The sequence below is a fragment of the Polyodon spathula genome, chromosome 20 (genome assembly GCF_017654505.1).
Source record: "Polyodon spathula isolate WHYD16114869_AA chromosome 20, ASM1765450v1, whole genome shotgun sequence".
Classification (NCBI taxonomy): Eukaryota; Metazoa; Chordata; class Actinopteri; order Acipenseriformes; family Polyodontidae; genus Polyodon; species Polyodon spathula.
In genome coordinates this window covers 11,473,714-11,488,944 of record NC_054553.1, presented here as the reverse complement: position 1 = coordinate 11,488,944, position 15,231 = coordinate 11,473,714, and the positions used below count along the sequence as shown (strand labels likewise).

The 15,231-nt window shown below is 38.1% G+C and overlaps 1 protein-coding gene across 1 annotated transcript in view; it reads right to left on the bottom strand.

Annotated features, from left to right (window-relative positions):
• Positions 1-14,222, bottom strand: part of LOC121295282 (transcriptional regulator ATRX-like) — an 81,548-nt gene extending 67,326 nt beyond the window's left edge. The window contains exons 1-6 of the mRNA XM_041219736.1: positions 14,067-14,222; positions 3,141-3,247; positions 2,798-2,850; positions 2,368-2,420; positions 1,663-1,784; positions 417-533 (exon numbers count right to left, since the gene is read on the bottom strand). Coding sequence (XP_041075670.1) covers positions 417-533; positions 1,663-1,784; positions 2,368-2,420; positions 2,798-2,850; positions 3,141-3,247; positions 14,067-14,086 — 472 coding nt within the window. The 5' untranslated portion in view covers positions 14,087-14,222. The remainder of the gene's footprint in view (positions 1-416; positions 534-1,662; positions 1,785-2,367; positions 2,421-2,797; positions 2,851-3,140; positions 3,248-14,066) is intronic.
• Positions 14,223-15,231: the final 1,009 nt, after the last annotated feature.

Here is a 15,231-nt window from a genome sequence, read left to right as displayed (position 1 = left end):
TATGAGAGAGATGAGAATCTAAAAAGAAAGAGATTCATCCTTCTGGAGAAACTCTAAAAAGGCACACTTCCATGCAATAGACCACAATGTATTACCTGTAAATACATTTACACCCAAACATAGATAAGACGCAGTAAATAATCATTCAACATCCATGAACCTTTTATAAAGACACACACATCTATAAACAAAAATTGTTATCTATAAGAATTTTTTACTGTAAAAAAATTACTCCTACATTCAGGAGATGGCAACTTCTGAAAAATAAACATCAATTTTTAAAGGGCAACATTTTTTTTTTTTTTTTTTTTTTTTTTTTTAAGATCATAACCCACAGGGTTGAACAGTATCCATTATGACAGTGCAAAACACAGCACTGGCTATTACGCTGTCCTCACTGGAAAAAAAATTCTTACCTCCTCGCTTTTTCGAACTTTCTGCTTTAGGTTTGGCAGTTTTAGTTCTGAACTCTGGCCCTCTGAAATCATCTTTTGCTTCATTTGATACTGGCTCGGGCTCAACCACCACTGTTCCTAGAAAAAAATATTTCATAATTAACTCCATCATCCTCCAAGAAACATTACCTGGAGTTACTTTACCAGTGAATTAACTACAAAACAAAAGAATGCCAAATAGCAGTTCAAATTCAACGTTGTTTTGTTCTTTCCTGAAATAAATATTACATAAAATTGAAACTGCATTTTTTATTATTTATTGTTTTGTTCATTTCTTGCCATTGCTGTTTCTTCACAGTAAACAGCAGCTATAGACACATTTTCATAAAGCATGAGGTTTACTTGTGCCTTTTTGTAGCTGAACAAGCAAACAAACAAATTTAACTTTAAAACATGTCAAATAAAACAAACGTGGAAATGGCGTTGTAAAACAAGAGGGAGAAAAACACCATTTTGGTTCTTACACTTTATTACATTCCACATAACAAAGTCACAACAAAAATATATAGAAGACATAAAATCAACTTAACTACTACACAATTCCAGCAAATTGGGCACTTTTAAGCAAGGCATTTCAGAATGACCTGCTTGCCTTTTTTCTCTCATGAGATTCTGACTCGCTCTAAACCAGCACAATGCGTTTTTGACCCAGATCCATAGAGATCACCATGCATGTGTAATCTGGTTTGATTACTTTTTGATGTCTAAAATTTTAATAGAGGCTCAGAGCTGCAATGTTGATCCTGTTTTTTATATATGTGTTTTTTGCCATTTTTTAAAAGGTATTTCTATCATTTCTAGCGAATAAAAACATTTGATTTTTGTATACAAAAACATGTAAAAAAACATGTTAGACTATTCAGATATTTGTCACAGCACTAGGTGTAATACATCCTTTTCTTATTAGACCAATTATTTGGATGGGCTAGAATTCTGTTTTAAACACATAAATCTCTCTGCGCTGACGTCCAGTGAAAAGTGGAAACAGATGCAGGTGGATGTACCAACGCTATAAATCAGTAACACTACACCACGGAGTAGCAAATGGGTTTAGTTTAGACAACTCCATGTAAAAGCCATTCCAAAGAGTAGATCACGTTCCAAGGGGGTGAATCGCTCAAGCCTTAATTCAGCATTGTCCTTTAAATCTTGGAAGGTCAATTTACAATTTAATAAAGACCTACTTCAAATATTGTATAATAATTACCTTTTGGCAATCTTTTCACATCTAATTTATTCTTTGATGTTCTGAACTTCTCCTCATTGTCACTTTCCTGTGAATTATCAGAATCTTCCGACCCAGTGTATTTGGTTACTACTGAAGGTTTCCTGTAAAGGTAAAAAAGTGCCCCATTACTTTATGGTTAAAACTCTAGCAAAACAACATTTGGTGAAAACCTATATAAAAACCACAACCTCTCTAGTGACCACTCAGGATTTCTATTGCCCATGTTATCGAAAGCGGTACTAAAAAAAAAAGCAACAAGAGCAATTTTAGATAGTCCAGGAACCTGCTCAGAATCTCAGTTCCCTTACATCCCTAGAAGCTATCCTTTCCATCAAAGAAAATGGCAGATAAGAAGGAATCGCCAGCCCTCACTCTCCTTACACATCTCGTCTTCAGCTGTGTTTCCGCGGCCCTAAACACAGTTCTGCAAAACCACTCTAATGCATGTTCTACGTTCCCTTTGCTAGAGTAACCATATGGCATAATGCATTGTGGTACCTTTACCTGTCATCTTGGGTATCTTTCACTTATCTATTTATCTTAGAAAGATAAACAGATAAGTTAGTTAAAAAGCCAGAGTTGTTCCAAACTTCTCAGTGAACACAAAGTGATATGGTCATCCTACCTGTGCAAGTGAGCTCAATCAAATGGTTATCGAAACCTTCAACTGAAACTAAAACTAACCTTTTTGAACGGGAAGATAATGGAGACTTCAAACTCTCAGATGAGCTGCCAGGCTGGAAAACAAGATGAAGAGGAGTCAGTAACTGCCATACATAATTGTCAAAGTAAAACTGGAGTAACATAAAATCAAGAAATAGTAGTCTCATCAATTTTTTTTAAAAATGGACATGCACGAACAATTACTTTTGGTCAGTGTGCTTGATTTTTCCAGGGCATTTTATAAAGTTATTTAGCAAATTAGGCAACTAATTTACTTTTAACCCAGATAAAAACACCCTGCCCCAAACTAATTTTACAACTGGAGGAGTATGCTTTGCCCAGTGTAAGACGACAAACCACTGGCTGATCTGACTTTCAAGTCCAGACTCCAACTCTCTTCATCCTCAAGTCCACAAAACAATGCTGAGAGAAACAGTTTGACAAAACTCACCTCCTCCATGTTTTGCTCCTTGTTGTGCAATCTATCACTTCTGTTACTTTTACCTGGGGGTGAATTCAGTTTTAAATTTAACAATATATTTCATACCGATACAAAAATACAGTACACAAAACAGGATGGACATAGTAGTTACACAAAAAAGGTAAAGACCACACTTAAACAATTACACTGGTTTAAACGTTTTAGAAACTTTAAAATTAAAACATCTGTCATGGAAAGGTTTGTGTATTCACAAACAAACACATATGCAAGCAATTCAGTAGGACAAACTTTAGATCACAGCAGCAGGCTTCAATGGCAAATACAGGAAATTACACATTTCTTATGGACTTACCTAATGATCTGTCTGAAGCCGGGGGCGAATTTGTTTCCTCAGATTCTTCTGATGAATGAGCCAAATATTCATGAAGTTTCTCCACCAATGTATTCAACTTGCTCGTACTAAAAAAGAAAAAGCAAAAAAAAAAAAAAAAATGATTTTGTTGTACGTATTTTCCTGTAACTAGACAATGTGGATTTTGCAACAAAGCACATTTTCCCTGCCCCAACATTACCAAAAAGCAGTATGTATTTTCCATTTTATGCAAAATATTTTTTCTTAAGAAAATCAAAGACTTTAGCTGCGTACTAAACATGAAGACATTAGCTAAAACTGCACTGTCTCTATTCAGCAACAGCTTCACAAGGCCACAACCTCAATGGCAGCCATATTAGGTCAATGTCATGGTCTCCAACACACTAGGCTTTGAAACTGTGGCAGGGCAGCTTTGCAGAGGAATCACAGAATACATAAATTTGTCAAGTATGAAAAATATAAAATTGCATTATTCTAATATGGGCAGTCATCTTGGGTCATAGGCCAAAGTGAAAGGTACAGTTAGCTTGTGTTCCAGGAGTTTCCATACCACTGAAAACATGAAGTTCCCAGTTTATACGGTTCATGACATAATAAAAGCAGATGGTGCGTCAGCGGTGGGTTTTCAAACACACACTCTCCAATGCTTTCCCAATCAGCATCTAATAACCGAAGAAAGAGACGACTGAATGGCCACATTTGTCATAAATTGTCTAATGTTCTCATGCTCTAGGCTCATTATTTTTTGGACTGTTGGTAAATTTTACTGCATTGTATAATTAGGACTTCTGATTTTCGGATTTAACCAATTTAAAAAAAAAAAAAAACGACAACACACACACCCCCCCATACAAAAAAATAATAATCTGTGTACAGTCAATGAACACTGGAAATGGTTACTCAATTCACATTGACTTCATTCCTTTTCCCATAAAAAAAAAAAACAACTCTCCGTGCAGTGGCGCAATCTCCCTCCTTCCTGACTTATCCATCACTGATTTGTTCTGAATACTTTAAACCTGCCCCAACTACAGAGTGGCAGCAAATTCTAAATTACGATTGGAGACTCCGCTTGTAAGATTTAAAACGAGATTATGGTTACAGCAGAATGCTTGTTCACAGAATTTAACCCTTAGCGGTCCATTTATTCAGAGCTTGTCAGGCACATCAGGTCCAATTTATTTTCACACATGCTATTTATTTGACACGCACTGTTTGAATTCCACCCCCCCACCCCCAGGAGTAAAACAGGTTTAAAAGGCACTGGATCGAAAAAAGGACACTCAGTACAACATCTCCCGTCAGGCCCCACCCCTTGTTCGCTGTACTTTTCACATACCACTTTATGGACAGGCATACTGATAAATCCTCTCCTGGTGACGCAATTTAAATCACTAAACTCCTCAACAATGCGATCCAAGTCATTATTTATTACTGTAACATCTCAAAAAGCCCCGCAAATGTCTGTGATATTCTTTGAGCGCTGGATGCGGAAGCAGCTATCCCTTTGTTTGTTTGTGTCCATGTTATCTCTGTGGTGCACGGGGCTATCAGATACGCCCTTTTATTTTGGCTTTATTCGGCTCATATCAGTCACACTCGGCCATTGAAAGGTTTTCTCTATACATCTTTTTGATGATGTCGGACAGGGTCCGACATCGGACTGGAAAGGGAAAATTGTAATGTCGGACCTGGTCCAACATTGGGCCGCAAAGGGTTAAAGCTATATTACAGTTAGATAGTGAGTTTAAAACAGAACTGCAAATTATGGCGAAATGTAAAACAATGTCTGAACACACAAAAAACAGAAAAATTGTTAAGTAACAGAAAACAAAAAGCAAACAATAAAAGGTACAAACGACGAGGAATGGTTTTCGTGATTAACACATCATTGACATGCCCAGTGGTTAAAATATCATTTTCATCTTTTGATGACTGTCAAACATGATTATGGACAATACAACTACATTGACAATACATTTCAAAAGAATAAATCAAGACAAAGCAAATGATCAATAAAGTCACAATGATCAACTATTGTTACAGACCTAGGTCACAGTCCCCTATCAACCTGGTACAACCTGTATGCTTTGCCACTGTACTAATTAAATCAGTTTGTTTTAAATGTGGTCGCTTTGTTTATTTTCAGTAACAAACACCAGATGTGTTTAGATTAGCTTTGCCTTGTGTTTAGACTAAGGGAATGTGAGACAGGAGCATGGGTCTGTACCATGTACCAATGAGACTGAAAATCAATGGTACAGAACATAGCTAACAACTAACCTATAATCCACACTGAAGCTTGTTTACTTTCAAAACCATATATTGCCTACAAAATCACTTTTACGCCACAGTTGTTTTAAATCCGAGCTTCCATTGAATACAATACACTTATCATGCTTTACACAAACATGGTAATTTGTCTCTCACATTTAAATAAAAGTTTGTTTGTTTGTTCCAGCACCACTAAGACCGGAACAAATGCAGTCTTAAACCAAGACTCGCCCTAAGATCCTTCCACTTCTGTGCTTTTATTTAAAATCACCACAGTTTATCTTAAATACTGCTGTACAAATACTTGTGAATTACAGGGTTACAAACGACAGCAAATAGCTTTTACCTTAAAGATTCTTTCAACAATATATAATAACCAAAAGAACACCACATCATGAAAACTGACTACGCAGTGAGTAGTGAATATAAAAGACACTTCAGCTCTGACAAAGAAAATAAGACATGAAAGGGTTACAGACTGCATATCAACCATTTTAGAGAGCTGTGCATTCACTCCTGTGCTAAAGGTGGCACTGTAGCATCAGTGAACAAAATGGAGGGTGGGTATTTACATTTAGAGTGACAAATTCGTTGTCCTCGAGAAGAAAAAAAAAAACACACAAAACCACAACACATCCTTATCTTGAATCTCATTAATAAGTAATTTGATATGGATATTTTTTTTTTAAAAGATACGGCAGGCAAATTGCAAATAGGTTGACTGAACATACTCTGCACAGTAATGTTATTCAACAAGACTGATACAATTTACTGAATCATTTAGATTTTCCGTTCCCTTTGCTCTAAATGTAGATAGTTCACTAGCCTACATTTTGTCACAAAAACAGCAATCTCACCGAATTACACCATGGAATTAAAATGAAATGCTGTCCGTAAGCCTTGCTAGAAAAGGCAACATAGTATTTAACTATTGTTATGATTCCCTGAAAGAGGAGCTGAAGCAACCCCCCACCCCCTTCCCCTTCCCTTAAGTACAAACGTACACAGTGTAACCCACACGGTAGTACTACCACTATACATGCTACAGTTTATCATCCAAGCTTACTATAATGCATGTATAGTGCCAGTACTACAGTATTACACATGCATTGATAACATGGTCATATACTGTAGCCATGGTATTGAATGTAGAAGACATTCCTTTTTTTCAGATTTACGGTCTCCACACACCAGACGCGATGCAATTTGGCGATAAAATTGTATTTTCGCTGTGACAATACCTTTTACACCATTGCGAACTATTGGTGTGTCTGTATCAGACAAAATGAGTTCAAATGTATTCAAATTAGGTTTGTGTTTTTTTTATATAATATTACAAATAATAACCGATTTACATGTATATGTAAACATGCACACAAGCATATCTAAGGTTTAATTATGAGATACATAGATATATTAGTAATGGGACAAATATCAGAATATTAAAACAAATATTTTGACACGTATTCGCTACAAATGACAAAAATACCTAATTTACATACACTTATTTACCACCTCAATGTAATGTATGAGATGATAAAACAAAAGCAAGAAAAGTATCAACATTACAATTAAATACTAATAAAAAACACACAAATATATTTGTGTTTTACTCTGTTTGATACGATGTAACAGGCAACTATCCTCAGAGTATCATAGCTGGGGGAAAATAAATAAATAAACAAATATCACACGTATGTTAGTCCTGTTATACAGCTAATAAAAACGCAGAACGCGTAATAGCTTTTCAGAATACTTTTAGGAAATGTAAACAAAAACCTACACACCAGCGATATCCAGCTCCCTGGAAACGGACTGCCAGATCTTCTCCCTCATTGCCGTGTCTATCATTTTTTGTCCTATATTGTACAGCTGCGGGTTTTGATATTGCAATAATTATTTTTTTTCTTCTGCCATTGTTTACTGAAGGCTTTATAGGTCAGTTCCCTAGCTGTCGCGCGACAAATCGCAAACTTAGACACCAATCCTATTTTATCACATTGCTTCTGTGTCGGCCGTTGCATGTTTTATTTTTTTTGTCCTGGTGCGGTGACGTACGACACGTTCGTTTGGCACACAGCGTCTGGTGTGTGGAGACCTTTAGTCAGATGGCATATGCTGTATTGAGCGTTTGCAGTTACACATAACCTCTTCTCTGCCTAGCTGTCGCTGTACGTTCTGTCATTTCTATAACCCAGTAAGCTACTGTCAGTCTTATTTCTGTTTCTGTGCAGTACACACGTTCATTGACAGAGCTTAACATTTTCATCTGCAATACTTTGTATGTAAATAACAGAATAGAAACAGTTTGCTAGTCATTTTTAGCCTTTTACATCCTTCAGACAAAACTAAGAGATTTTCCTCCGAAACGTGCTCCTGCCACTCATTTTTAGCACTGCGGATCCACAGCGAGGCCACCAGACCTACAGTGCCGGAAGACAACACAGATCTGGCGGCTCCACTGCAGAACCACAGGCGCCCCATCGGGGTTGCTGATGCGCGGCGAGCCGTGGATTCCCCTGCCGAACTAGGCCCTCCCTACCCGGGCAGCACTCTGCCAATTGTGTGCCACCCCCTAGGAACTCCCGGTCACGGTCGTCTGTGACATAGCTTGGACTCGAACCTGCAATCCCCAGGCTATAGGGCACATCCTGCACTCCACATGGAGCGCCTTTACTGGATGCGCCACTCAGAAGCCCCTCTAAAGAGATTTTTTCATATCCCGCTGCCTGATGCCATACCCAAACCACAGAGCCCTGGAACTCTGCTGTTAATCCACTCAGATATACTTTCAGAAGTGGTCAGAAGGGCATCTAACCTCATTCCAAAAACTACAAACCAACAACCCTCCCTTTCTCCTTCAATGTACACCTGGGGTTGCTGAGTATACGGTCATGTAGGCATGAGGCTGTCTATCTTCCAGAAACTCCTGCAAAACTAACCTCATTGCAACTTTGTCCACCATTTTTGAAAACGTTTGCTAACATATCATTCAATAAGACCTACTTTGGCCTCAAAGAGCCACAAAAAAGCTCTCTGCTTATTGAACGCGGCCCAGGCGACGTTAGAGCAAGGGTTTCACTGTTTTTGGTGCTTCCTCTGTATCGTCAAGGTTGTCGTCAGAGCAAGTATTAAAAGGCTCTATTTTTCAAGAATATTCGTGTCTCTGGTTGCAATGCACAAAATAACTCCTTGCAGTCTGTAAGGTCTTAGAACCTAACTGAATGGAGGAACCAGGTAGCCATGGAATCTGAGTGTATTTACAACTGTAATTGTATTGTAATAGGCTGGTACCTTTCTTAGAAACCACAACTTTATATACATTATCCATTTATTACGGCACAGTGGGGGGGAGACTAATCTAAAAAACTTGCTAGACTACAGAGACTTGCGGCATGCCAGAGAGGCACGCACCAGAGACTCTCCCAAATGTGTTGAACGCCGCTGTAGACCATTGGGGTTTACGGGGGAAAATCACTGCCTGTGTTCACGACAATGCCAGCAACATCATCTTAGCAAACTCAAGAGTTTGTTGAATGGGACTCGAATTTGAGTCCCATCTGAAGCTTGCCATCAAATATGGTTTTAAACTTGGTGCCATACATAATGTAGTCGGTGCGGCCAGCCGTCTTGTGTCGCATTTTCATCACAGTGCAATAGCTACTCAGGCTCTGAAGTTGAAACAAAAACAGCAAACTCTGCCTGAGCACCGACTGGTGCAGTGGTGCCGGACCCGATGGAATTCAATCTATGGTATGTTTGAGCACTTACAGGAACACAGATGTGCAGTTGTCGCAGTCCTGTTTGACAACGTGTACACAAACCTTTCAAATGCCTGCACACTTGACCTGGCTGACCACAGTTGGGACGTTATCGAGGAGCTACTGCTAGTGTTACGCTCTGCTTTGCGCGGCGAGTCAGAGGTATCGATCTCTATGATGTACCTTGTCACGTCCAAGCATCTGATTTCTACCGCAGGAGAGTCCACAAAAGTCTCACAGTTTAAAACAACTGTGTCCGAGTCACTTAAGCGCCGTTTGGCACCCGAAGACAAGAGAAACAGAGCAGAAGGTGGCACTTATCGCTTCATTTTTAGACCCCAGACACAAACACCTGAAGTTTATAGAGGATGCAGTCAGGAATGCAGTCAAAGATAAAGTTGGGAAATTACTTTCAAGTCTCCCAGAGAACACCGATATCGCAGAAAAGGAACCAGGTACATCAGAGGCAAGTGGACCACCCGCAAAGCAACAATGCTCTGACAAGGATTCTACTGTGGCTACTTTATTCTGAGATGGGTACTACAGAGACACCACAACCTCTCTGCAAAAGGAACTGGAAAAGTACATACAAGATGAGTGCATTCCTCCCTATGAAGACACTCTGGCATGGTGTAAGGTGAATGAAAGCAGGTCCAGGAAATGATCACGGCTTGCAAAAGTCTACCTGTGCATCCCAGCAACCTCTGTAACAGCTGAGAGTGTTTTCTCAGCTGCGGGCCTGATAGTCAGCAGACTGCGCACTCGTCTTCTCCCAGACCATGTGGGCATGCTGATTTTTTTAAACAAGAATAAGTGAACATGATAATAACAGACACTGACAGCCTAATTATTCCTAAAGTTTTTGTTAGGATTTTTTATTTTTTTTTGCTTCCATGGAAAGCTAGTGTGTTAATGCCACTTAGGTCTTTTTGTTCATTTGTTTATTTATTAATATTATTAAGCTAGCTACATACATAGCAAGCTATTGCCTACATAGGCTGTTTATTTTTTATTCACTGGAACTTGAACACACAGGTATGTTTCTGATTTGATTTAACGTAGACCGGTAGTCTATATAATGAGTGTGGTTTGAAAATGTGGGGAAAAGTAAATCATTTAGTTAAGTGGATTGTATAAATTAGCTAGCTAGATAGTCTAATGCATTTTGTGTTTTGCTGTTATGACCGGAAAACATTATTGCAACAAGGACGCTAATGTTAAGGCAGTCTCACACGAGATTCGTGAGAGCTGACAGGTATCCTTATGTTATTGCTGCTGTTATTATGGCATTTCTGTATGTCTCCTAATAGGAAGGTATTTTGTACATAGCCTAATGTTTATTTAACCAAGTTGTTAAAGTTGTTGTGTTAGCTAAGTATTTTAAAATAAAGTTCAGAATGTTTGTGACATCCAATTAGTTTTCGGTAAAACTGAACTGAAAGTTTAAAACTTAACTGCATTTGTACCGAGATGCATGGAAGCATTTTAGATAGAATGCAGCAACAAAGCTATCAGACAAACGAAACCAACTACAATACTTGCACAGGAAACTACATTGCTCAATGAAAGTAAACATACCTCCTCACAGAAGCATCTAATTTAAAACCAGTTTCCAGATATCCAGGTGGTAGGCTATGGCGCCCCTTTGAATCCAGGCTTCTGCACCACACACCAGATAAAACAGTTAAATTCGGAGAAATGTAGCAAACAGATGCTCCATACACAATGAGAATGCATGCAGAACAAAACTACAACTTTTGTTCAGCCGACTCAAATTGACAGCACATGACATGCATCTATTTTAAATGACGTTAAGACCTGACATTTTATCAGGACCTTACCTGCAAAGTTCAACTACTGTCAAGAACAGATCCTGAATTATGGACACCTGTCTAAGAACAGAGAACAGTATTTATTCTCTCACAACAAACACAGCTTTTTTGTCCACAAAATATTATTTCCATCCTTTCTTTTGCAATACTGAGTAAGACCTACTATAAATCTGCAACCATTTGGTTATTATCCACCAATTACCATAGCGTATTTTACGATTCTTAATGTGAACCTGGCAAAATTTTAATTCTACAGCAAAAAATACATTAGGGACAACATTAGAGGTCCCTTTGACAGATGCTAGCGTTAGCTGGTAGTAGATATTCCTCTGTCCAAGTTGGAGAGTCACTGTAAAGACATTTCAGACCTATGAACATTCTTGGTTCCCGACAATCTGCTTATAAAACTTTGGGAATCTACTGGAATAATATAGCACAGCCTCAAGCAACTGATTGGGATCTGAATGAATCTCTAACAGGGGTGTATGTAGGCAAGGTGCTATAAAACGAGTGCATGCACATACAGAGTTAGTTGGGTTGTCTTTTGGCCCCAACAGCTGTAACCAGCTTCCAGGGCAGCTAATTTATTGATAAAGCACCCAAAGCTTGAATGTTAATTTGTGCAGTGCATTAACACAGCTTTCAAAAGGTCACTCTTCGACTTTTGTAAAGGGTTCATACTAAAAACCTGAGACTTGAGCCATCAAGTCAAAAAAAAAAAAAATAGAAATACTAAAAGGAAATAAAAATAGCAGATGTTATAACAGAAGTCCAACAAAAAAAAAAAAACTGCATGGCAGCAATTAATGTATGCTCAACTTCTGTATTTTGTTTATTTTACCTATATTTTGGTGTGTTTTTAATACCTTCCACCCTTTATTTGAAAACCTAATTGCATTATGTGGCCTTAAATGCATGTAAATGTATTTATGTTTAAGTGTGACTCAGAGTACCACGTACCAAAATGTATTTACAGTCTCGATTTCTTAAATAGAATGACCTTGAACATAAATGAGATATAGTACTGGAGACAGACGGGCTTAATTGCACTGGGATATTTTTTGCACACACTACAGTTCGGGGTTATGCACGCACACACATGGACAAAACCAGCCTAGGTATGTGCTCAAGTGTAAACATGTGGCTCAAATGATAAGAATCTTTAATTGATTCACCGTAAGCCAGCTCAGGTCCGAGTAGCAACTGTAAACGCACCCACTGTACACCTGACCAATACCAGTCACTACAGCACAATGAAATAAACTATCCCCAGTCAAAATTTCCTCATTAAACTGCTGGAAGGCCAAATCAATCCACCCTGTGATAACTAGCAACACAACAAAAACAGGATTTGAGCCTTGCAAGACTTACCCAGCACTCCAGACAGCAGTGCTTTTACTAGGTTAGTCACTGTGCACCACTGATCGCGCATACTTTGTCCTACTCCTTTTCAAGGATTTGTCACTTAAATGAGCCACTGTGCACATGTTAATATTCAAATAGATAAATACTGCTTCCCAGTAAAGTAGAATCAAACGGGCAACTTTGTTCTGCTGTATATCTGGTGTAGCACAAAAGCAGAGCATGTCTTTGTAGCAGGTAGGTGGTGATGCACAGGTGTTAGACAGTCTTTCAATATCTTACAATGTAATTTCCAAGGAAAGCCTTAAATAAGGGCTATGCCTCTAGGAGAGTGAAAACCCCTGCTTGTCTGAAAAATGCTTCACTATATTCCCCAGACCACAACACTGGGGCTGCAGCAAAATGGTACTTGCAACAAATACATTTGCTGTCAATAGCAGACCATGGTTTAACAGTGCTGAATTCATTTTAACAAGAGTTTTTCCCTTGCACCCCCCCGCTCCCCGTTACAGCATGGTACATGTAGTAAGATTTAAAAGTTTTTTACTGCGCAACTGTTCCTAACTTCCATAAGATACATCTGTATTTGATACTAGATTTTTTATTCTTCAACTGAGCAATATTATCTTGCGACACCATTTACAATTGAATGTGGTATGGTTTTATTATAGTAAATGGGCACAGTTACAGTTTGTCTGCCTGCACCACCCACCAGATAAAACAGTCAAATTCGGAGAAATGTAGCAAACGGATGCTCCATACACAATGAGAATGCATGCAGAACAACTTTTGTTCAGCCGACTCAGAAATTGACAGCACGTGACATGCACCTATTTTAAATGACGTTAAGACTCCGCACTTTACCAGGACCTTCCCTGCAAAGTTAAACTACTGTCAAGAACAGATTCTGAATTATGATGGACACCTGTCTAAGAACAAAGAACAATTTGTGTTTTCTCACAACGAATACGCAGCTTTTTTTGTCCACAAAATAGTATTTCCTTCCTTTCTTTAGCAATACTGAATACGACCTGCTATAAATCTGCAACCGTGAATTCCAATTACACTGCAGACAGACCGGTACAGCACATCTGTCTATTAAGCGACTCTCTTGTTACAAAGAACAATGCCCCTAACTTATATAAACACCCATAATATAGAAAGGTGCTAGAGGAACGTTACAATATTGCAAAGTTCTTTAACGAAAATGGCCATAATAATTGAAATATATAAACAAAAGCATCCTCATATGTTCCCACATGACTTGCGTCAAGGAACGCGAGTGGACAGCGTGTTTACTTTCAAATCATGTGTTCCGTGAGAATCAAATACACAGAGATAAAATAATAGCCAAATAAACCTATTCAGTGCGGGGGTGAAACAAAATGGCCTGCTTTTCTGCTGAACTATTAGCTCTGTCCAGCCTCCTCTCCAAAGTAGGATGGTTCACATATATTTTCCTTAATCATTGTCTGTTTTGTTTCTTTCACAGTCGACATACAATGCCATTTTCAAAACCATAAATGCTTGTACCAGAACCGGGTCATGAGGCAAAATGCCGGGCACGAAATCTCTGGCTTCATCACTCAGAAAAAAAGGCCCGATACACAAAATATTAAAAAAAAAAAAAAAAAAAAAAAAAAAAAAAAACTCGAAATGATTTTGTTTACTTTTACCTCTTGTGCTCTTCAGTCATCTCTTGCTGATCGAAAACACGAGGTGCGCGCTTTGCCTCTCATTAGTGTTGATATCTAAGTGAAACCAAAACCTGTTTCTCCACAGAATTACAATTTAACCAGACCCGGTTAGACAAAGCGAGGCAGCCATCTTGCCGGATGGATTGAGACTCGCAGAATTGGCGCGTCCTCCCTCCAATCTCACATGTCTTCTGACTGGTTAGCAATCCGAAAACTTTTTGTTCTCATTGGCCAGTCATAGGCTTGTCGTGGATTGGTTACTAAGATTCCTATGCCACATACCTGCTTAACAATATTGGTAGACACTACATCATTCTATTTTTTGATTGGTCAGTTGTATTTTTCTAATGTTGCGTTTGTTGTTTTGGTTAAGGTTTTTTCAGCTTTTTAAAAGGGAATTTACAGTGTGGTCTGCGTAGTTTAAGCTTTTTATTAAACACATTTTACTACAACCGTAAATGTCACACTTTTTATTTTTACTTTTCGCTTATAATGTTAAGCATTACAGTAGTGCAGTACCTAGAGAAGTGACCGTGGTACATAGATCAACTCTACTGATATTACAGTGTACTTGAAAATGTGTATTGTTGAACAGCAGAATGCAGTTTTAGTTAAATATTGATGCATCTAATTTCTTAATGTCTCAGATTCTACAATAATAAGATTTTAACATATGAATATTATCTTGGTGACTTCCCGATAGTTGTTTTAGTTTTGGAGAGAAATGCTTAACCCTGATTTTTGGCCTGACCACTAAATCTACAAAATGATACTGATTTTGGAAAACAAAATCGTACAAATTTTATAATGTTGCTGTTAAACCTCTGTAAATGGGTGATGTTAATGTTAAAATATGGACATTTTGAGGTCCAAGGCAGGGTTACCAGAAGTCCTGGGAAAAATTGGATTGTTCCAGTTTTCAACCTTCATTTTTTGTCCCCGGTCAGAAAACAGTAAAATTGTTACCCCAGTTTTGCTACTGTATTCACATTTTTATTTTAAAAAGTACAAACCTGTAGCTGCGTGGTCAGCAAGTTATTTTTTATGATTTTAATCACAGTTTGTTTCGTTTTCTTTTAATAACTTCCCAATTGTAATGAATCCAATTTTATTTGACTGAATACAAGAAAATGTTTACATTTAG